The sequence below is a fragment of the Dreissena polymorpha genome, chromosome 3, assembly GCF_020536995.1.
Source record: "Dreissena polymorpha isolate Duluth1 chromosome 3, UMN_Dpol_1.0, whole genome shotgun sequence".
NCBI lineage: Eukaryota > Metazoa > Mollusca > Bivalvia > Myida > Dreissenidae > Dreissena > Dreissena polymorpha.
In genome coordinates, this window is record NC_068357.1 from 116,735,930 (window position 1) to 116,760,610 (window position 24,681).

At 34.0% G+C, this 24,681-nt stretch overlaps 1 protein-coding gene and 1 long non-coding RNA gene across 6 annotated transcripts in view; one reads left to right on the top strand and one right to left on the bottom strand.

Annotated features, from left to right (window-relative positions):
* The window catches only part of LOC127871152 (cGMP-specific 3',5'-cyclic phosphodiesterase-like), an 88,865-nt gene that overhangs the window by 3,627 nt on the left and 60,557 nt on the right, over positions 1 to 24,681 (top strand). For 4 of the 5 annotated variants that reach the window (XM_052413878.1, XM_052413879.1, XM_052413876.1 and 1 more), the window contains exons 2-3: positions 5,066 to 5,705; positions 7,067 to 7,225. In XM_052413878.1, the coding sequence (XP_052269838.1) occupies positions 5,127 to 5,705; positions 7,067 to 7,225 (738 nt within the window). In that variant the 5' untranslated portion in view covers positions 5,066 to 5,126. Of the gene's footprint in view, positions 1 to 1,533; positions 1,593 to 5,065; positions 5,706 to 7,066; positions 7,226 to 24,681 lie in introns of those variants that run through there. The other variant, XM_052413880.1, reaches the window with a different exon arrangement.
* Positions 13,789 to 17,358, bottom strand: LOC127871154 (uncharacterized). Its single transcript, XR_008045164.1, has 3 exons — positions 16,184 to 17,358; positions 15,111 to 15,211; positions 13,789 to 14,770 (listed from the first exon to the last, which is right to left on the bottom strand). It is a non-coding gene; the product is annotated as an uncharacterized LOC127871154 (long non-coding RNA).

The window sequence follows — 24,681 nt, forward strand, 5'->3', positions numbered from 1 at the left end:
TCCATCAAATCGAAATTTACTTTTAAGAAACTTGTTAAGAAACATCTATTAAATGAAATGAAGGAAGACGAGAATTCCATGTATTTTTACGCTTAGATTTGTTTTATTTTATGAAATTGCTTTAATTTTATGCTAATTTGTATGAGTCTGTGTATTATCATGTCAATGTTTGAAAGTCTCACTTATTTAATATGTAAAAGAAATAATTTAAAGATCATGTTGTTTTTATCTTAAGAACCAAGGGTTTTTCTGCCTAGTTTGGGAAAAGGAGTCTGACCAAATTGGGAATTTTTTATCGACAAAATTGCCCATTTTGGGAATTTTTGTTTCGTGAAACGGCTCATTTTGGGAGAAAAAAAATGAATTAATCATGCTTATATAAGTCTGTGGTTTAACAATTTTCTTTATTAAACACATGCAAAACAAACACTGCCCAAACACAAGTTACAGCAACATTTTTGGCCAAGCTAAAATAGAGCCATGGGTATTTCATTTCATAATTTAATGTATTAAATGACGATTGAACTACAAATTTCTTACAAGGCTCTGAGCATTCAGTTGCCGATTTTGTGATTGACAGCCCTGGCATTACTTCTGTTGATGTTACATTTTGTTGCGTATCGTGCGAGCCTGTCTGTTCAGGGTTACTTGCGGCAGTAATTTCGGAAGATTCTGAGCGTTTCGAAATCATGGATGATATCGTTATACATCCTTTAGCGTCTATTTTTTGTGTTGTTTTTTTTATGTAATATTTACTATTGTGCGAAGTCATGATTGAAAATAAGCGTCTACAGATACATCCTTTAGCGTCTATTTTTTGTGTTGTTTTTTTTATGTAATATTTACTATTGTGCGAAGTCATGATTGAAAATAAGCGTCTACAGATATGGTATAGAATGTGTATTGTGCGGCTCTATATACTCTTGTATAATGCGGAACAGTTCCAACGTCATCGCTGAGAGTTAATGCATCCAGCAAATACACCAAAAAATCTGTGTCACTAAAGGCTTTATTACGACGCGAATGAAGGGAAGTCACTCTTTCGATATAAATTATGTTTACTTTTTACGATTTTGGAAGATTTTATTTTTTGGAATTGGGAAGAATGCAATCAAAATTCGATTGGGAATGGGTCCGTTTGCTTTGGGAATGCCTCCGTTTCCCGGAGGCGCAGACAGTGCTGAAAAACCCCTGAGAACTGAAACAAACTATATATTCATAGTCACTTATAAGACCTGTTTAACAAAATCCAGGGACCCCGTTGAAAATAAGCTTATTCATGTTTACATGTCTAGGCTTTACGGGTTATCCTGTGTATACATCATGTCGTTATATTAGTTAGATCTGTGATAAAAGGCACCAGTTACACTTGAAGTTACAATGTAAGCTTTATCGTAGTATTTGTATTTGTACTTAACATGTTACGATATTGTAATGCATTGATTATATTGAACTGTAAAATGCTTGACATGTATACACAAATAAAACTAACTAACTAACTAAGGCTTAAGTAACGTGTTTCAGTGAAAATGTGATGTTGACGATTTAATTCAAAAGAAACAGCAGATTGAAGCTATCGTGTCAAAAATTATGTAAATTGTTTCTCCCTTCTCTGCCCTTCTTTGTTAAACATGCATTGATTACTAAAGTTCGGACACACCTCTTTTTTCGGTAGTCACAAAACATGTCTGATGCCTTAAGTTATAAATCTTATTAAGAAAATTCTAAAGATGAGGTTGTGAAGTTCAAAACGCGTGAATTTTATATTTTGTTAGGAAATGTATTTAAAACACACACGGTTTTGCCTTAATTTTGTTGTTATTACATAAACCATTAGAATTACATTTATAATTTGTGTTACATTCTTTTTGTTTTAAAAGTTAATTCAACTTTTAAGAAGCCAAATATACAACAAGAACAGAGGAAAAGAGGCTATAACACAAAAATTTACAGTTTGTCAACCAGTTACAGATAATCAGCAGTTCCGATTAATTTGTATTTAATTTTCCATAATGCCCCAATAAAAACAAAATGATAAGTGTCTAAGGTATACATTAAGTAAAGGAATAAATAAAAACGTTTAAGGAAAAAAGCTTTTGTATTATGCTTACAGGGGGGATAAATGCAGCAAAAAGTTAACTGGGACTGATTGAATTAGTTATGTTTTGAAATGTGCATATGGATATAGAAGGCTTTATTATTTTCAAATAAACTTTTTGCTGATTGAAAACACATGCCATGACAATGTTTTGAAATACTAATTTTGTAAGTTGAATGATTTTTAGCTCACCTGAGCGATAGCTCGAGGTGAGCTATTGTGATCACTCAGCGTCCGGCGTCTGTCCGTCCGTCTGTCTGTCTGTAAACAATTTGTAAACATCTTCTTCTACTAAACCATTGAGCCAATTTCAACTAAATTTCATGTGGAGCATGGGACAAAAGAATTGTTTAAAAAAATTTGATCGCATAACCAAGATGGCCGCCATGACCATATATGGTAAAAACCTTTAAAAATCTTCTTGTCAGAAACCGCTCATCAGATTTTCAAAAAATTTCACAGGGATGACCCTTGAAGGCTCCCCTGAAAAAGTTGTTCAAAAAAATTTGATTCGTCAAAAAACATGGCCGCAGGAGCTCGTTGAACTTTGCATGTTTATTCGGTTTTGCCTATTTTGTGAAAAACTTTAAAAAATCTTCCACATTTTTTGTCCGATCCTTTCCAAATTTGCACAGTGTCTTTATATCAATGAGGACACGAACCCTACAAAAAATGAGCATTATTGGTCCATGAAGTACAGAATTACCTCCCCTTGAATTGAGAAAATGGTGTTTATGCAATAAAGTCCAAATTTTTCATCCAATTCTTTCCAAACTTGTAAGGATTTAGCATGGTTCAAACAAGGGAAACAACTACGGTTTATGCATGTTCTTTTTATTACAGATTTGCCTCCCTTTAATTCATTCAAAATCTCATTTTACAGCAGAGATTCCAAATCTGACCTGTAAATGAGCCCCATATTTACTGCCAGTGCTAGGTTACCTTTTCCCATTTGATCATTCTTAAGTATTGGTCTTGTAATGCTGCTACTGCTTCTGCTACTGCTACTGCTACTATTACTACTACTACTACTACTACTACTATTACTACTACTACTACTACTACTACTACTACTACTACTACTACTACTACTACTACTTCTACTACTACTACTACTACTACTACTACTACTTCTACTACTACTACCACTACTTCTACTACTACTACTACTACTACTACTACTACTACTACTACTACTACTACTACTACTACTACTACTACTACTAGTACTACTACTACTACCACCACCACCACAACCACAACCACCACCACCACCACCACCACCTTCTACTACTACTGCCACTACTACTACTACTTTTACCACTACTACTACTACTTCTACTACTACTACCACTACTACTTCTACTACTACTACTACTACTACTACTACTACTACTACTCTACTACTACTACTACTACTACTACTACTACTACTACTTCTACTACTACTACTACTACTACTACTACTACTACTACTACTACTACTACAACTACTATTACTACTACTACTACTACTACTACTACTACTACTTCTACTACTACTACTACACCACCACCACCACCACCATTCACAGTGACAAAAAACGTATTCACACAATGGCTGCTACTACAACTTATAGCCCATATAGGGGGGCATGCATGTTTTACAAACAGCCCTTGTTTCTATGGGATTTTAACCACAACTGTTCATGTTTATCTCCGACACATATTTTTAGGTCACCTGTCATGAAGTGACACGGTGAGCTTATGTGATCGTGTGATGTCCGGCGTCCGTTGTGCGTGCCTGCGTGTGTCCGTGCGTCCGTCCGTCAACAATTTGTTTGTGTAGACAGTAAAGGTCACAGTTTGCATCCAATCTTGATGAAATTTGGTCAAAATGTTTATCTTGATGAAATCCGGTTTGGGATTGTATTTGGGTCATCTGGGGTCAAAAACAAGGTCACTAGGTCAAATAATAGAACAACCTTCTGTAGACAATAGAGGTCACAGTTTTCATCCAATCTTTATGAAATTTGGTCAGAATTTTTATCTTGATGAAATCTGGGTTGGGATTTTATTTGGGTCATCTGGGGTCAAAAACTAGGTCACTAGGTCAAATAATAGAAAAACCTTGTGTAGACATTAGAGATCACAGTTTTCATCCAACCTTTATGAAATTTGGTCAGAATTCTTGATGAAATCTGGGTGGGATTGTATTTAGGTCATCTGGGGTAAAAATCTAGGTCAAATAAATAGAAAAACCTTGTGTTGACAATAGAGGTCACAAATTTCATCCAATATTTATGAACTGTGGTCAGAATGTTTATCTTGATGAAATCTGGATTGGGATTGTATTTGGGTCATCTAGAGTCAGGAACTAGGTCACTAGGTCAAATCATAGAAAAACATTGTGTAGACAATAGAGGTCATAGTTTTCATCTGATCTTAATGAGTCAGGTGAGCGATTCAGGGCCATCATGGCCCTCTTGTTTTATAATTTTCCAATCAGTGAACTTTAATTGGCTTTTTTTTTTTACAAAAAACTGCATATGCTGTCTGGCCTTACCTGTTATCATACAATTAAATTTTGCCTTTTATATTTTTACATCTTCTCACATTGACACTAAATCCCAAAAGAAATTATTGTGGTCAAAAGAAGTAACGTTTTTTGCCCGGTTATTCTAAACTGGTTGACTGACTGTACCAATGTTATGAAAAACATTAAGTTTACATGTATGCACAGAGCATAAAATCTGTATTTCTAACTAGACAAATACTTATTCTGCAAATAAGTTTCAGAGTGGGTATTTTTATTTAAAATTATTCTCTTTAACCTATCAACATGTCACTTGAACTATCCTCATCGTGTTGATTGTGTTGACAACATTGCGAAATACCTATTTTAAAAAATGAATAAAATATGATAAATTTACAATTTACACATTTTTAGTTTATCACACTAAATAGTATGTTTTATTCCTATTGCAGATCAATTTAGCATAATGACATCAGTGGAATTTTGACCTCAGAACAAGACAGGAGCATAAAAATGAGTATGGAGACAAAAATCAGTTTAGATGAAGCAGCGGTGGAAATGTATTTGCTGGAAAATGCGGACTTTCTGGAAAACTGGCTTAAAAAACATGCCACATCAGAATTCTTGCAAAAGATCAAAAGCATGGATGTTGCCAGAAAGAAGCCTAAATTTAGCACTGCAGCTCGCAATTCTATCACCTCAAATATGTTCAAAAGCTATGTGTACGGGATGGTAACAAAGCAAAAGCGATCATTGGTGGAAAGAGAAAAATTGCTGGCAATGAGTGAATCAGAAATGTTCATGGAACTTATTAGAGACATTGCCAGTGAGCTGGATGTTAGTGTTTTGTGTCACAAAATTTTGAGGAATGTAAGTATTTTGACTGGCAGTGATCGTGGGAGCTTGTTCCTTGTTCGTGGATCTAGTGACAAAAGATACCTTGTGTCCAAACTTTTTGACGTCACAGAGAATTCAACTCTTGAGGACTCACTGCACACTGAAGAGACCGAAATAAAAGTGCCATTTGGACGTGGAATAGCTGGACACGTGGCATTGACAAAGGAAACCATCAACATTACTGATGCATATCAGGTTAAGAACTATTTTTATTGTATTACTTTTCTGAATCAGTGTTTTTTTTGGATGAAATATTTGGCGTTATTCGGCCCCATTCCCCCATCTTTAGAGTATATATTTTTCCCCCAAATATTTTTAAAATTCCCCTCTCGGAAGTGTTATTCAATTTTAATCAATACCTCATTTAAATACATCTTTTGTTACGAATTTACTACAATTTTCCTGAACTGCATCCGCGTGTTTACTTTATTTTAGCCTTTACCGCAAACGGTACGTAGTTCACTATCACGACTTTCGCTTTACGACATCTACCGCAAACCATACGTATTCCATCATGTCGCACAACAACAAAAGCTATCGTAAAAAAATTGACAAATCTGTTTTAACTTAAAAATAAATTTATATTCTTTTCTAACAAGTACAACTTAAAAGTCAGTCTTCTTCAAATGCCGGCAGTGAAACGCCAGAAATGTCCGGTCAAGAGAGTGTTGAAAGACTGTTTAGTTTGCTCAACCTGCTTTGCACGCCACAGAGAAACAGGCTTGGGGAAGCTACACTGGAGTCCCTGATCAGACTTTGTCTGCACACGGAGAGACTTGGTGAAGAGGAGGTCACCAGAATAATTGATAAATTCGCTGAAAAGCCCAGAAATGTTGAACTTTGAACATGAACATAACATGTTTATGAATAAAAGAGTTTGAATTATGTTTTTCTCCCTCTGTATGGTGAATTATAGTGTTAAAACTTGACTTTGTACTGTTACTAGCTAAGCATAGAAATTTCCCCCTTTTCCCCTTTTATGCGCGAATTTTCCCCCCCTCAGGGGATTCGACCCCCTTCCCCAAAACTGAAAAAAAACACTGTGAATATTAAAAAGCCATTGAATATTTTGTTAGGATTTGAAATAAAATAGTCCATTATAAAAATAAATATATAAACGTTTGATTCCAACTTTGATTCCCTCAAGCAGTTAAGCAAAATGGCTTTTATGAAAGTAAATTGTATTTACTCCTGAGGCATCAAATGACGTTACATGTACAATTGAAAAACCATGTGATTAATAATTACAAAATTGTTGTTTTCCACTGATTCTATTGTGTTTTAAAACAAGTGGTTATGATTAGTTTAAACCTATTTATTTTAGCTTGATTGCATAGAAAGTAATTCCTACTTATTTGAAATGCTCTCGAGTCCGTTTCCTGGGCCTAGAACCAGTACTTGGTGTCTATATGGGAGATCGAAAGAACGCTCCCACAGCGGGGATCGAACCCGTGACCTCCCGGTCGCTAGGCGGACACCATATCCATTACACCACGGCGACCTTAAATGGTTATGATTGCAAATGCATTCAAGGTGATTCTTTAAAAACTTTACAGGATCCGCGATTCAACAAGGACATTGACAAGCAGACTGGGTATCGCACCCACAGCATCCTGTGTATGCCCATACTCAGCCACGAGAACGATGTGATAGGCGTGGCACAGATCATCAACAAGATCACTGGAAACCACATTTTTGAAGACCAGGATGTACAGGTTAGTAATGCAGTGATTTTATTGTGCTCAAATTTATCAACTGTTTCGAAATAGCAAAAAGTATCATTTTTGCCAGAAAAGAACAACATTTCCCAATAAAATGACGAACTGTTCCAATAAACTCATAAGAATAGAAATGTTATACAGCAAATGTTATACAGCAAATGTTATACAGCATTTTCAAGCTTAGCTGAGATCTCATCAATATTGGTGACAACATTGAAGATATGTATGGGAATACATTTACAGCGTCACCTAGTTATTTGCATTAAAAAAATATTTCTCAAATGGGAGCTAAAAATTCCCAATGAAAGGTTTAAACAAAAAAAATTTTTTTTTTTCAAATTTGTGTAGATCTCAATAATTGTTCAACTCCCATTCATATATAAGTTCAACCTTAGTACAGCGTTTTTTTTCACCTGTTTGGGAACAGGTCCTGTCCCCTAGAAATTGGGAATTTTTGAGTCGCGAAATCCTTCAAATTGGGAATTTTCGCGTCGTGAAATCCATCAAATTGGGAAATATCAAAAATAATACAAATACATCAACTGGAATCTATTTTATGTAGTAAACAATGCTTTTATACACTATCAATGGCATTCTGGGATATGGTAGATCATAAGTCTGTATAACAAATACCAGTTTATTTAAAAAAAATTAACAACTGGTTTTCCAGATAGAATTAATGGGTATTGCCGCAATATAACTGAAAATTGTTTAAAATGGCATAAAGCCCAATTGAACAATTACTTTGTGTGGCTATTTGAGATAACTTGTCTAAATTAAAAGGACCAGCAGATGACCATTGTTATAATGGAAAACAGAAATTTAGGTGGCTAAATTTATGCTTGGCTGATTTCGTTTTGTTCACTTTTTTCAAGTAGTATTTTGAATTGTGACTCATTTTCTGGCTATTTATATAAAAACCACGATGCGAGTGTGCAAAATCGTCAGAAGTAGTTGACTTTTTAACTTCGCCGCGAGTATTTGAAGAGTAAAACGAGATTTCGGATTTCCATTTTTGGGTTTGTTTACTACATAAAGACGTCGCTACGAATAAAACCAAAACCCGGGAAAATATTTTGTCAAAGTCCGCATTTCAAAATATCTATCATTCTTTTCGGATAAGGGTTTTATTTTGTATATTGAAGCTGTATTTAACGAGAACGTTCAATAAACAACTGTCACGAACATGTGAAACATTGTTATCGAAGTGTACAAAACAAGGTCAATTTTACTACTATTGCCTTATTTGGTTGACTGTTTCCCCGCCAGCATTCAATAATGCTGCATTATGTTTGCCGGCCGGGGAACAGTCAACTTGGTAACTAGGTGGCTCCACCTATCAGAAGTTGCGTCGGCCTAATTCTAAAAGAACAACAACAACAACCGTTTCCTTTTCATACTTGTTTACTAACTTCTGAAGTCGTTTTGAGACAAAAAAGATAGTCTATTTGGGATTTTCAAATCAATACGAGGCCGTTTTTATATAAACTATTTTGGATAAGACCGTTTTCTAAATTGGGAAGGGTCCGTCGGCGATTTTGGGACCAGGTCCGGTCCCGATTGGGAACAGGGCCGTTTACCGGACCCGTTCAAAGAAGGAAAAAAAACGCTGTAGTAAATATAACACTGAAAACTCTTGTATTCTCAATTTTGAAATATTTTTTAGCAAAACAACAACACTAATTTCCCAATTTTAGTCAAAACGCCACAAATTTGCAAAAAACAAAGGTACCCGAAAATGGTATAAAAAACATTGTACCATACAGTATTTTTTTTCACTTTCTATTTTACAGCCTGTGCCTTTTTTATTGGGAAAAATAGCGCGATAGACCATGGGTAAAAATAAACATTATAAAAACAGGGCCTCAATGCTACACTTTGAGGGATTGGGGCCGGGGCCCTTAGAGGAATTCAGCGTCGTTATGGGCGAAAAGGGGAATTTTGAAGATATTTTTACCAACCATTCAATACTTAAATTATTGCTATATTTTTATGTAATTTACATAAAATAAACATTTAATTAAAGGTTAATAGCATGATACCAGCTGGCAACATAGGTAAAAAAAAAGGGGGAATGGGGCCAAATTTCGACCCCAAAAACGGCCAAATGAGGGCCCTGTAATATGACTATAAATAAAAGCAAATGTTTATAAGTGATTATTTATTTGCTTTCTAAATTTTATATTTTAAAGAGTTAGGGAATTAAAATTCTGTATAAAAATAAACCAATTATAACTGAGTTAATCAGAAAATTTTGACATACTTTTGGGGAAATTTTGGTTAGATTTTTGGGCAAAAAAATGTTACTTTTTGCAATTGGGAAAAAGCCTGTAAGAGGCTTTAATTTTAAGCAGAAAACAATCAGTGCAGTAATAAATGCTATAATCTGCATCAACTGTGAATGCTATAAATTTGATGCATGTAGGCAGGGCTTGACACTAACTTCTACAGATTGGTGTCCACAGGGAACCCTGCCTTTTAAAATTAGAGTAAAATCATGGGAAAAACTGGTGTTCCTCACCAAAATTTTGGGGTCTCGGGGTCCCGAGGTACTGTTAATGTCGAGGCCTGCATGTACAACAGGGTTTGCACAGGGCTTGAAAAGCGCTTGAAAACAAGTCCTAGGCTTGAAAAGTCCTTGAACAAAGGTTAACCTTTAAAAAGTGCCTGAAAAGTGCTTATTTCATGTAAAAAAAGCCTTGAAAATGTTTATTTCTGCTCAAAATTACTTTTATCATTGCTTTAATTATAAACTTAAATCGTTCTTAAGGGAAATATTACAAATATTTATCATAAATTCCTTCGCGCAAACAGATGAGTACGAAATATAAGTTTCGTACACTATTGAGTACGAAACGTTATGTGTACACGTCTCAGATTATGACTTTTTTTTTGTGTACTACGTCAGAGGTTCTCCATTGTGATCAATTTTCGCAAGTGAAAACGCAGCACTGGGGAAATGTCGTTTCAAACCAGGGTGGTTAACTGAATATTCCTGGGTACAGAAAACAAATGACATTCGAAAAGCACATTGTCGGGTACTCTGTCTTCGAATGCTAAGTACAATGCACATTTGGCTGTAGAAAAAGAGAAAAAGTTGTTTGAAGAAAAGAAATTAAAACAGTGATTCATTTTGAAATCTACATCAATGAGTCTCTGGGACTCACATATTTTTAAACAATGGGTCCAAACTGAAAACAATGGGTCCCAGATTGTGTCTTTGTAAATTCGTTACAAATAATCTACTTAACATGATACACCTTAGCCAGGGGCTCTTTTAAATTATGCAATTTTACAGCTAAAAAATTGAAATATGTTCATAGCAAGTGAAATCTTTATTTGTTTTACTTTTAATATTAAACAGTGAAACATACAACATCTTAAACAGAGAACTTTTAACATCTTTAACAATTTGGACTGACTAGACTTTTAATAAATTGGATGACCAGTGTTTATAATTTTTTGGTCAAAATTAGCCCTTTCAAACAGTGTGACAAAATACAATTTCTCCTTTGATCAAAAGGTTTACAACTTCAATACAGATTTAGTGTAACAACTCTCATACTGTATTTAAGGTGTATAGCCTCCTGCTTGGTTTTTTCTCCAAACAGATAGAGCTTTTTCCACAAATTCATTCAGGGCAAAATTGCACAACTTCACACTCATGAGTTTGCCTTCTTTCCCTACAGTTAACCTGTTCCTGATGTCAAGACCTTATTCTGTATAGAAAAACCCCCTCTCACATCCTGCAGTATAAAAGCAGAAGTCTGTGTTGTCATATGTACTTACATTCTACGTAACATAGGACGGAATACTGTACAACCTGTATCACTATTATGTATGTACCGTATACAAATAAAAGATGCTATTTATTTCAGAAATTGCAAGTTTTAATTGTCACTAAAGAAACACCAACACTGCTCAATTAATCCAGAAAAGTATAATAACATCACTTTACTAAATAAATAATCGGCTAAAACACGGTATTGGTGCGCATAAGGGAATTTTCATGTTATATGCATGAAAAAGAAAAAGTAAACACGATAAGAACCAATATTAAAGATTGGTAAGCCTGGCATATACCTCTCTTACTTTCCTGAAAATTTCAAGAGATTTGTGTAACCCATTCTTGAGATATGCATGGAAACAAGCTCTAAAAATGGCCATTTTTGAGCGCTATGCAGTCTCACTCGAAAAAAGCTTGAATATAAAATAGAGAATTCTCGAAATATCAAACTGAAATTGTGCATTTATTGGTCTGGTTTTATTCAGAATTCTATCCTGCAAATGATGCTTCTTGAATTAAAGAAATCAGTAAAATATTATGGATTTTATAAGCAAAATACCGTCAGTAGAAGTTTTGTTTCAACACTGAAATTCAAACACTAATCTGTTGTTATATGCCAACATTGTGTACAAAATGACATTAATTATAACTTTTATTGACATCTAGAACTCGACTGTATATTATTATAAGTAGTTAAACCATTTAAATCACATTTCTAGCAAAGATATTCGAATGAGAGCTTATTCTTTGTCAAACTTTCCAGTTCTAAATTTTGTAGTGTCTGTAACCTTAACAAGTTTATATGGCAATAATTTTGTTGTTTTATTATGGAAAAGTATAAATCCTACATTGGCTCATGTGTATCCATGTGATGTCCAAGTTGGCCAAAATTGGTGGTGCTGTATTGTACCATTAAAAAACAGCAACTCAATAAAAAAAAGTTACAGACACTACAAAAATGTGTAAAAAATGAAGGAAAAAAATCCCTGTTCTATTTCTCATAAATATTTTGTTTTACTCATGAGAAACTTCCATCTTTTATGTTGGAATGTTACATCATACATTGTGCAATAGATTAATGTGCAAAAAAAGGTAAAGCAAGACCTCTTGAGATGAAATATTGTAAGCATTCTTGTGGAATTATTTTATGAACAATTTATTTAGGAACAATATAACCTGATTTTCTTTTTCTAAAATGATTTATCTAAATATGTCTGTGTTCTTTACGATGATACAACCCTTTAATATGGAGAAAAGACAAGAACAAACCTCTTGTAATGACTCAGGTATGTATCTACTATTTTGATTATGCTACGCTAAAATTCGTAGTGTCTGTAACCACTAACTTCCTTCTGTAAGCTTTAAACCTTTTTTGTAATATGTGAGTAAACTGAAACAAAATTGTATTTTGTATTACATTGCTGATGTCTATGGTGCATTATTTAGACATTTTCTGTCTGAAATTTGAAATATTTATCATAATAATGTAAATAAATTGTCTTCATAGTGTAGCTTTCTATAAACTGGCATTTTTTCAATTATCTCCTAGAATATGCAATTGGAAACATAGTTTTTTTGCATTAAATATCATGAGATCAGTAAATCCAAACAAAACCATTTGAGAATTTACTGAGATCAGACACAATATCAAAAAGTTTGTTTTGATGGTCATATGGTTACAGACTCTACAATGCCTACACATTTAAATTATTATTGTTCATGCTATCAAAGAGCATATGAAATCATTTTTAAAGCTAAAGTGATGAGTTTTAACCATGTCTGAAGTAACTTCTGTTTTTTACTTTGATCCAAATAGCTGCATTTAATCATTTCCTTTTCTTATGAATGGATCAATGAAGACATGCGCACTGTATGCTTTACACTACATGTATATAATTTTAAATTCTTATACTTTAATTAGTAGCAGAAACTTTGAAGAAAGGAAAATGAATTTTGTTTCCGTTGTTGTTTCAGGAAGCAAAGATAAATCAAGCAAAAAAGAAAAGATATAGAGGATATTTGTTGGATTCGGTGGATTATCGATTTTAATTCACGAGTGATCATATAAAATATATTTTTCCTATGATCACAAGTGAATTTAAATCGATATTCCACCGAATCCAACAAATTTTCTTTTTATTTTATGCTTTTTTTTACAGTTTTTATACATTTTTAAAGAGCTTATGACGTCATTTCACAGGAAACAGTGAAAATTATCGATAATTTTCACTGTTTGAAACAGTGAAATGATCAGTTTTAATTCACTGATATTTCTCTATAAACCACCGGAAAGCATAAAATAAAAAATAAGACTAGGTTTGGCTGCATGAAGGTTAAGCATTGGGAGAACAAACGAAAATCCCGTCTGTAGATCTGCCGCGGAATGATATGGAATTCTATGGAAATCGTTAGATGGAATTCCGTGGAGTATTGGCACTAACTTTCCATCCGATTCCATGCAATCAATGGAAAAGTGAAAAAAAAACAGAAGAGGGACTTGATATGGGATGGAATTCCATAAAATGCCGTGGAATTCCATAGAATTCCGTGGCATTCCATAGAATGCCGTGGAATTCCATAGAATGCCGTGGAATTCCATAGAATGCCGTGGAATTCCATAGAATGCCATGGAATTCCATAGAACGCCGTGGAATTCCATAGAACGCCGTGGAATTCCATAGAATGCCGTGGAATTCCATAGAATGCCGTGGAATTCCGTGAAAAGCTATGGAATTTAATAAAAAGCTGGAATAAAATAGAAAAAAACAGATTATAGATTAAAGGCATTTCGTTGATTTTGAAAAACAAATGTGAATGTAACTAAAGGTTTCATCATAGAAGTTAAACAAGAACAAGATATAGCATCAATCATTAACCACACACGTGCAGTCACAGTACATATTCAAAAATGAGTGGTTTTACATTTTCATAAAGTACCTACTCTCTTAACCACAGGCATGCACACACACATTCAAAAACACATCCATAAACATGCACGCATATACAGGTGAGAAAAGAAAAACTTATAAAAGGCACAATATAAAACATAGAAGTAGAATTTTACATTTATCTTGTGACAAGTATACATCCTTTCTCACATATGTTCATAAACACACACAATTACATGCACACACACACATCACGCAGAATTGTTCTTGAGTTTTTTCTCATAAATTTTAACGTTCAACAACTGTTCCTTATTAATTCTAGAACACTTTTAGTATGATAACAGAAGTTCAGTTTTAGTTGATGTGTTCCAGTACAATTCTAGAAAAGTTCCGAAGGTTAACTTCAAATATTTAAGTCTGAAACCAACTTTCTAGAAAACAAATTCCCATGCAGACAGCCAGTATTCAAGTACTGAGCATAGTTAATAATAATACATAACAAATTAACAACTGTTGTAAATTTGTTATTTATTATACTATGCTCAGTACTGTTGAACACGGACTTTATTCAATTATCCAAGTTTCAAATTCCTAAATTAAAAAAAATATAATAAATTAAGACAAAAAACAAACACAAAATATAATTCACAAAATAAATAACTGGTCTTTTTTATACAAGAAGTAACCCAAATAAAACATGTCACCAGCCACAGACTGCCAGGCTTAACACAGAGGCTAGTTTAAAAAAATGTTTGTCCAAGTCTTCCACTGCCATTTTCCTTTTCTTCTGAGAATATTGAACACCAGTCACTGCCTCCGGGTTCTTTTTGGTATGAGGTACATTGTATACTGCTCACATGTGCTCTACAGAATAAAAAATCATAAAAATGTCTAAAGCAAAGAGTTATTTACATTCAAACTATAACAAGAGATTGCAAAGCAATATGGTCCCCTACCTGTTAAACTTCACTATTTTAAGTTTGTTAAATATATTTGTTGCCATAGCAACCAGAATTCTTGTATTATAAACAACATGAAATGACGTGCAAAATGTCCTTATTGTCATCTGTTCATGTTCCAAGTTTCATGAAAAAATACTTAGAACTTTTAAAGTTATCACAGGATCCAGAAAAGTGTAAGACAAAATACTGTCAGGTGGTTAACATTAAATAACTTATCTAGCCCAGGGCATGACAATATTTACCATGAATGTGTGGCCCTGTAAGTCCTCTAGGTGAATGCGCTTAAAGAGCGGCTTTGCTGTTGGATTATTTCCCTGCCAAACTCTGCAGTATCTTCCATCAACTGGTCAATGGTAATTAAAGCACATAATGAAAATGTATATGGAACGTAATTCATGAATTGTTTTAAATATTAAGTTGTTAAATGGTCTATAGAAAGAGAACTAAAAACGAAGTGAATACATCGCAAAGCACTAAGCATAACTTAATTTGTTGGTATGATTAGTACAAATTTATTATTGCTATAATTAGAATGATGTGTAATTCTATTGGTATGAAAATGCACACTCAGATACCTAAAAACCAATTCCATTGGTTTAATTTTTTATTTACAAGCAAATTCGTTGAATTGATATCCCCCGCCAATATGCTTCTGGACACATAAGTATTATATTTGACACTCAAACAAGCATTTTTTAAAGATACAAAGGGCCATAACCCCGTTTTTAACAGATGGTGTACAATGTCATTTGGCGTGCATTATCCTCTTATCCATATATATACTCGAACCAGGTTTCAATGAAATCCGCCAAAGCACTTCCAGGATATGGCCTTGGACACACAAAAAGCATTTTTTCAAGATACAAAGGGCCATAACTCTGTTATTAACTAATGGTGTACAATGTCATTTGGCATGCATCATCCTCTTATCCATATACATACTCACACCAAGTTTCAGTGAAATCTGCCAAAGCACTTCCAAGATATGGCTATGGACGGGGGATAATAATAAACATTAACACCATTAATGAGCATAGAGTGCTCAACATGCACAGTACAAAACTTCCTTAGCCTCAGTTCTATAACCTTGCATGATAAAATTCCGATACTACATTCAACGTTATTAATTTCTCCACATAGGTCTTATTACTTCCTTTTTCAACCTGCAAACTCCACTAAATGAAAATTTGGGGTGACAGCTGCTTAACTAATATTTGCCATACTAAAACCTCAAATATCACATAAAAAGGTCTACAATAATGTCATAAGAAGATTAAATTTAAAGGAATATTTATAAATAATAAAAATCACAAACCTTCAGTTGTTGTTCTATTCCTAGACAGACTGCTCAAACACTGTATGCATCACTCTTTAACAATATTTCATGTCACTTTCCAAATGATATAAATACATAAGTATTTTAAAAAAGTGTTTTTAATGGAAAAACTAATGAACTCTTCTGTTTGTTAAATTTCTTTAACTTTATTTTAACAAGTTAAACCAGTACATTTTCCACCATGTTTCATGTTTCAATCTAACAGGTAAACTTTCTGTATTTGAATTCAGCCAATTAGAAAAGGCTGTTATATCTTATAACCAATAGATTTGCAGCAAACATACCCAACATCTGACTCACTGCACAAGCTGGGCTTATCAGATAGATTGTTATTTGACAACCTGGACTGGCTGAGTTTGATATTGAGAAAAAACAGTGTGTATACCACATGGACAGGGTTAAGGAATTTAAACTTGTAGAAATTGCTTTGAAAGTAACAACTACTCCTACTTCTGCAGAACTACTACTTTAATTACTACAGCATCAACAACAACACCACCAACAACAACAGCAACAATAACAGCAGCAACAACAACAGCAGAAACAACAACAACAGCAGCAACAACAACAGCAGCAACAGCAGCAGCAACAACTGCTACTACTGCAACAACTGCTACTACTGCTACTTCTATTGCTACTACTATTGCTACAGAAACTGTTAATGCTACTACTTCTACTACTACTACTTACTGCTACTATATCAATTACTACAACAACAACACCTACTACAACAACAACAACTACTACTACTAATATAGCTACTACATCTACAACTACTACTACTACTGCTGCTGCTGCTATCGCTACTATGAAGTCTATTTGGCTATTTGTAAGTGTAAGGTGTTCTATATGTGTTCTTATTCCCCATTAGAACTTTTGTAGAACTTACTGGTTCTTAAAGCATTCTAGATGTGTTCTAGAACTAAATTTTAAAACATTTTTAGAAATTTCTTGACCATATTTTGTCCTTGAAATGTTCTAAAAAGGTTCTTGAAATTATTGGTACAGTTTAAGTCCTAAGCCATTTTCCACAAATGTTCTGGATTTATTCTAAAAAACTGTTTTGGAACAATTCCAGAACATACGTTTTAGAACACAAATATGGAACAGTTCCAGAACTGTTCCAATTTCTAGAACAAATTTATAATTATCTTTATTGCATTTTCTTTTAAATACAAAATACATGATGCAAATAAATTCATACATGTATTAAACTACAAATACATTTCAGACAACCAGCGAAAAATTTTCTAAGTTATTTTCCATTGATTTCCATCCAAAAAAATGTATAAGTTATTTTCCATAACGATTTCCGTTGATTAAAATGGCTAAGTCCAACTTTCCATGTGTTTTCCATACATTCCGTGGAAATGCATGGAATTTTAGTCGAGATTCCGTGGAATTCCATAACAGCTTCAGATGGAAAATTGGCAAGTGGATGGAATTCCATCAAATTCCATGGATTTCCATCGATTTCCGTAGAATTCCATAATATTTTCTATAGAATTCCGTAGAAAAGTGCTAATGACTATGGCAGATCTACAGACGGGATATGAGAAGCTAAAATACAACTATGATGCCTTCGTAGCTGCTAGGCTAGAGCAAAAGAATGGAATCAAAGGACATTTTAGTGTTTGCTTTGGAACAGAAATCAGATTGAAATACATTTATTTTGAAAGTTAAGCAAATTTGGCCTGGAAGAGATGACTGTTTACAGGAATCAATAGATGTCATCTTGTTTATAGCGCACAAGATCCAGAGATATTATTGAAAGTGGACTTCGCAAATTCAAATTCAGTGCAAACATTACTTAAAGCTTAAACTTCTCTGTGATTATCTTGATAGCTAGAGTAACAAAGGGTTATAAATACATCACTGATTTGCTGCTTGCAAAATTACATTTTTTTTACACTGAAATGTTTGGAAAGTTTTCCGCACATTATTTGGTAATGCTTATTGCTGCATAATGAAATTCTAGATTATATTAACTTGAAACTCTATACAGGTGTGCCAATTCATATGAGATGCCAAACTTATAATGTCAGATTAGTCTTCTTTGACTTGTATGTGCCCAGCACTGAGAATTGTCAAGCTACACGTCTCCTGGACAGCTATTGTTACCCCATGTGTAGTGTCTGTAACCAACTCAGATCATGTACACAAAAAATGTGTTTTAACTAAAATTCTAACAGATCAAAAATCATTTGATATAATCTTCAAGTTACTGTTTTTATGTAAACTTGCTTTTATAGTGCATTTTTTAATGTTTTATGCCATTCTGCAACTGTTTTTGGAATCATATATTTTCGTAGTGTCTGTAACCAAACTTATGAGCATGCAATTCTACCTTTTATGAAATCTTATGCTTTTTCAAACCAATTGTTTTGATTTATTTTGTTTGAATATACTTCCTGGTTTCAGACAAATGCCTAATTAGCTATCTTGTGGATCTATAATAAAAGTTATAGAAAAGTTTCTTGCTTGGTTCTCTTTTGGTCTGATACCTGATTAATTAATGCTTTGATTTTATTGTTAAGATAGTAATCATTTTTGGTGTTTTGCTTTATTTCAACAGTTTATAACCTGTAGTTGATGTTAAAGTGAAAATATCTGAAGTTTTGAAGTTCTGCTATGTTTTTCTTGCATGTTATATGACTAGTGTAGTATCTGTAACTTGTATTATTACATAGGATGAAAATGTTAGATAAAAAAATAATGCATGCATGATCAAATAAAATTCAACTTGATTTGAGTAGGGGATACCTTGAGCTTTAAAAATAACACCAAGGAAATGCTGTATCTACAATTTCAATTTTTTAGGTGAGTGAGACTACTATGAGCACCAATACCGTGTTTTAGCCGTATAAGTGTCTGCGCTCACAACAGACGAACGCAAACTGTGTTTTCCGTCGTTTATTCTTCATATTTAAACCACATAGTTTACATCGAGGCTGTGTTAACGATAAATATCTACACAGCGAGTTTAAATTGTTCAGGATCATTTTCGAAAAGCTTTTTCGGTCGCATTTTCTTTGTTTACCATCCGGGACAGCAAATTAATCGTCCAACGAACTTTTAATAAAACGCCGTAACTGATTGGATAATTGATATATTTCAACCAATCAAAATACGCGTACTACATTTCCAATGTAGTAATGTGACTTCCGTTCTACTTTTCAAAACGGTGTTGACATGTGTTTTGCTTATATCCACGAATCGTACTCGGTAACATGTACAACTTTGACGATGTTGAAAATCAGAGATTTTAAACAATGCGTCCCGAAAACGCACATGTTTGAGAATGATGTGTCCCCAGAAAAAAACGTGCGTCTGGCACGCGGGACGCACAGCAAAATGAATCACTGTAAAAAGGAAACTAGAAACTGAAGAACTTAACCAACTGAAAGACAACAAGGGCTGTTTGTAAAACATGCATGCCCCCCATATGGGCCGTCAGTTGTAGTGGCAGCCATTGTGTGAATACGTTTTTTGGCACTGTGACCTTGACCTTTGACGTAAAGACCTGAAAATCAATAGGGGTCATCTGCGAGTCATGATCAATGTACCTGTCAAGTTTCGTGATCCTAGACGTAATCATCCGGAAACCATTTTACTGTTTCGGGTCACCATGACCTTGACCTTTGACCTAGTGACCTGCAAATCAATAAGGGTCATCTGCGAGTCATGATCAATGTACTTATGAAGTTTCATGATCCTAGGCCTAAGCGTTCTTGAGTTATCATCCGGAAACCATTTTACTATTTCGGGTCACCGTGACCTTTGACCTAGTGACCTGAAAATCAATAGGGCTCATCTGCGGGTCATGATCAATGTACCATGAAGTTTCATGATCCTAGGCCTAAGCCTTCTTGAGTTATCATCCGGAAACCATTTTACTATTTCAGGCCACCATGACCTTGACCTTTGACCTAGTGACCTGAAAATCAATAGGGGTCATCTGCGAGTCATGATCAATGTACCTATGAAGTTTTATGATCCTAGGCCTAAGCGTTCTTGAGTTATCATCCGGAAACCATCTGGTGGACGGACATACATACGGACGGACGGACCGACATGAGCAAAACAATATACCCCCTCTTCTTCGAAGGGGGGCATAAAAAAGCAAAACTTGAGAGTGATGTTGGAGGAGAAAACTAAAGAACTTCTGGAGAAAGCTGAAGCAACTAGAAATTTTGCTTTTGTCACAGAAAGCAATATTTTAAGGAAGGGTTGTAAGGATAAGAGGAGAGAGCTGGAAGAACTGAAAAAGGTTATCAAATCTGTGAAAGACAATATGTTATAGTAACTGACTTCTGTTTAAATGAAATGAACTAGTCTGTTTGATGTGAGCATAGAAAGAGACAATGTGCTTGTTTGTAATAACTTAAAAAAGTAAATACATATGTGAGACTCATTGAGTTAAGAATGGATAACATGTATTTGTATGTTATAACAAGAAATAACATGTATGAGTTATTATGGGAATAAGTTTAATGTGTTTGAGCAAATAAATGATATTTATGCCACCCTTAGAAGAAGAGGGGGTATATTGTTTTGCACATGTCGGTCTGTCCGTCGGTAGGTCTGTCCACCAAATGGTTTCCGGATGATAACTCAAGAACACTTAGGCCTAGGATCATGAAACTTTATAGGTAAATTGATCATGACTGGCAAAAGACCCCTATTGATTTTTAAGTCAAAGGTCAAGGTCATGGTCAAGGCCACGTTGGGGGGGGGGGCATATATCTCCGACCGCGGAACACTTGTTACTGTGTTAATTTGGCTTAAAAATGCATTTTTTAAAGGAAACTTACATACGGTTCTCTGCCTTGAAAATGAAAATTTGGCCTTGAAAAGTCTTTGAAAAGTGCTTGAATTTAGGTTTGAGAGATTTCTGTTTGAACCATGTACAAATAATTAAGCAATGCACTTTTAGCATTTTTTATTTCTTAATTAAACTATATGCGATTATAAGCATTTGTCTTTTTTAACACTCTTGTTTGCAATTAAAGTCTGTTATCTTTTTAAAGATATTTCTTGTTTACTATAGAAATATAATAAGTATTTAATCATTTGTGATGAAAGTGACAATAGATATGTGTTATTAGATTTCCTGAAAAACACAATTTTTGCCATCTATACTGCACTATTTGCATCATTTTATAACAAAAATAATGTTCCATTTTAAATTTTTAGCACAAGAATCAATGACATATTAGCATTTTGTTGAGTGGTTCCACATATTCCCATGTAAATTTCTACATGGCACTAAGCAGTCTGATTCAGCATTGATTTTCATTTTCAAACCTATGTTAACTGATCACATGGATATAATATCCTTTGAAATGACGATGGCAAATGGCACAATGGTAAGCTTTTATGGATCAGTCATTGAGACAAAATCTGAGCAGGCTCAGACAGCTACAGAATTACCTCTATGGAAATATTGAATATCCATTTTTCATTCATCTTTTTTTTTCATATGAAATATGACAAATAGCCTGCAAGAAATTAATTATTGATCAAAGGGTAAAACAAGACTTTACTTCATTTTGGTACACAAATGCCTTTTTTAACATGTATTCTACATTACAAATATTAATATTCATTTCCATGGAAATGTAATAATGATTTTCTTTCCCTGTAATTACTAATTAATTGCCAGGAATATAATTGTTTGATGGAACATTCAGAGAAGAATGAAGAAATGTATCAGAACATATTGTCTGTCCTCAATCATGATGAATCAATTTTACATAAATAAGGAAAATACAATGGTTATTTCAACAAAAACATCTGATAGTCAAACAATTCATTTGGAATTTTTGGACTAGATTTGGGAAAAGATTATATTTGCTTTAACCCTTTCCCCCAAAAGAAGCCAAGTGAAAATGGATATGGCAACCAGCATAAAACCATAATAGCTGGCTATGCAAGTAACTCGAAGTCTTTCAGGTTTTATACTGTTTGCTGCTCATCAGTAACTAAGGGTTGGAAATGAAGCCTTTAAAACTTGAATATAGTAAGAAGGTATTTAATTAATTTTAACTTTCTATGGGACTACAAATGCATCAAAATACGTATCTATAAGTGGTAAAGAGTTAATGGGAAAATAGCCCAATAAAGGCTTTAAGATCAGCAAGGAAGCCCAGGTCTAGGTATGTTTTGATTTGATGTACTGGTATTTAACTAAGATTAATTAATATATTGAATCTGTTTACCTTAAGATATCTTAAATCCCATCATATGCCATCAGCAGGGATCATATTTTCCCGCAACATCAATCGGTCCGGATATAAATGGGGAAAAGTATCCGAAAATGTATATCCGAAATCATGACAAACTACGTTAAAATATATACCATTGATTTTGCCATTCATAAAGGTGGTATAATACATGTACAAGTAAAATTCCCTTAGGCATATTTTTTATCGGAACGAGTTTTCTCAACTGGTTTTATCATTTGGTATATCATTGTTGTTTCGTGTGCTGTTTTATCAGACTTTTTTCATCGTTGTCAATATTATTAATCTGTGTAAGTCTATACCGATGTTTTAAATTGTTGTCGACTCGATAATAGCTTACAAACATGCACTGAACCAAACAAATGTCTGTGTGTAGGTTGGCTACTGACAACAACTAACCAAATAATTAAGAAATAATTTGTTGTCAAATAACCCACGGCCGATAATTTAGATGCGTAGGGATTTAATCAGGAGAGCGAAGCATTTGAAACCACACATCTAATTTTCCGGTCGTGAGTTATTTAACAACAAAGTATAAAGTACACGAATTATTTCGATTCTAACACGGTTTTACAAAAGATTTATTCAATGTATATTATTTTTCTTGTGTACTATTTTATGTGAAGTTCCGCCCATAAAAATAACTTTCGGCTGTTCTGTCGATCAGATCCGCGACTTTCATTCATAATTATATTACCGGATTATTACGCTGGTGGAAAATGTATCGGCATGTTTTGTTTAGTTACAGCGCGTGCATTCAGACGCGTCTTTTCGGATGCGTCTTTAATCCGCTGTTCACAAGTTTTTGATTCTTGGTCTGACGTGCAATAAACCGGTCCTGACCGGTTAAGAGACTGCAGCGAATGTTTTATCACACCTTATCGAGATAAGAATGTCATTAGGGTGTGTTAGCATGTACACTGTGTAATCGATTTCATGACATGGGAATTCTAATAGCAAACTGAATCGGAGCGACTGTTTGGGATTTTCAATAGGTCTTTCATGACCCCAATCGGTCTAGGACCGACAAAACCGAAAAAAATATGATCCCTGGCCATCAGGGCCCTCAATTCATTTTAGGGGAAGCGGGTCGCTACCCATAACAAGGGGAATTTTCGCGGCGTTTCCCTTTTTGGGGGATTTTTAACTTACTCTCTAATTATTACATTTGTACATGTTTGCACTATATTCATTGCTTATTTCATAATTTAGTATGTTTGACAAGATTTAATTAAAATAGAATTGAGATATAATAATCATGAGGCATCTATCTATATAAAAAAAAAAAAAAAAAAAAAAAAATTGGGGGGGGGGGGGGAAATTTTCCCCCAAAAAGGGAAAAAATGTATACTTTTCAGGGGGGGGGGAATGCGGCCGTGGATTTGACAGATTGAGGGCCCTGGCCATAGCTGTAAACTGTATAGAGTTACAAACAGAATAAAGCAATAATGCACATGAATCTGATTGTACACAGATCCACTAACACAATATATATCAAACCATGTTTGCCTTTTTTCCATTTTCAAACAAAAATAATCAAATGTAATATGAATTTTTGTCCGGGAGTAGACTAAACTCCAAATTACAAACACTCATTCTGTGACATTGATTCAATACATACATATCCAATAAAAAAAGTTTGTTTTTTGTATCTAATATTCTCAATTGTTCAATGACATACACTTTTCATTAATCCATATTAATTATATGATGTTCGTTGTTAATGCAATTGTTATTTGTCATTTTTGCTAAGCATTATATGGCTAGTTTTTGTCCGCTATCTTGAAAATCACGTTTGCCACATGTGTTATGGCGTACTTTTGGTTTATACCAGTGATGCCCTATCAATACTTTTTTGGATGTGATGTCATTGACAAGTGACGACCATTATTTTGAAATATCTTCCAATCAATATAATACGAAATGTCGGATTAACTAAACCATAAAGATGCATGAGTAAATAACGATATTATCTTTAATAAACTTCTAAGTTTAACTATAGATGCATGAAATTTAATCAATTGATAAGATATTACTTCGTGTTATTCAAAAGAAATAATTTGTGTTATTATAATAGATTATTGGCAATGAACCTTTGTTAACATTACACTTTGTGCAAACAAGTAACGACAAAACAATACCACCAACTAATCATGCAGTGGTCAACTGAGAACAACGGTCACCTGTCCACATTATGGTCAATTTGGTAATTTCCCATGACTGACAGCTTTT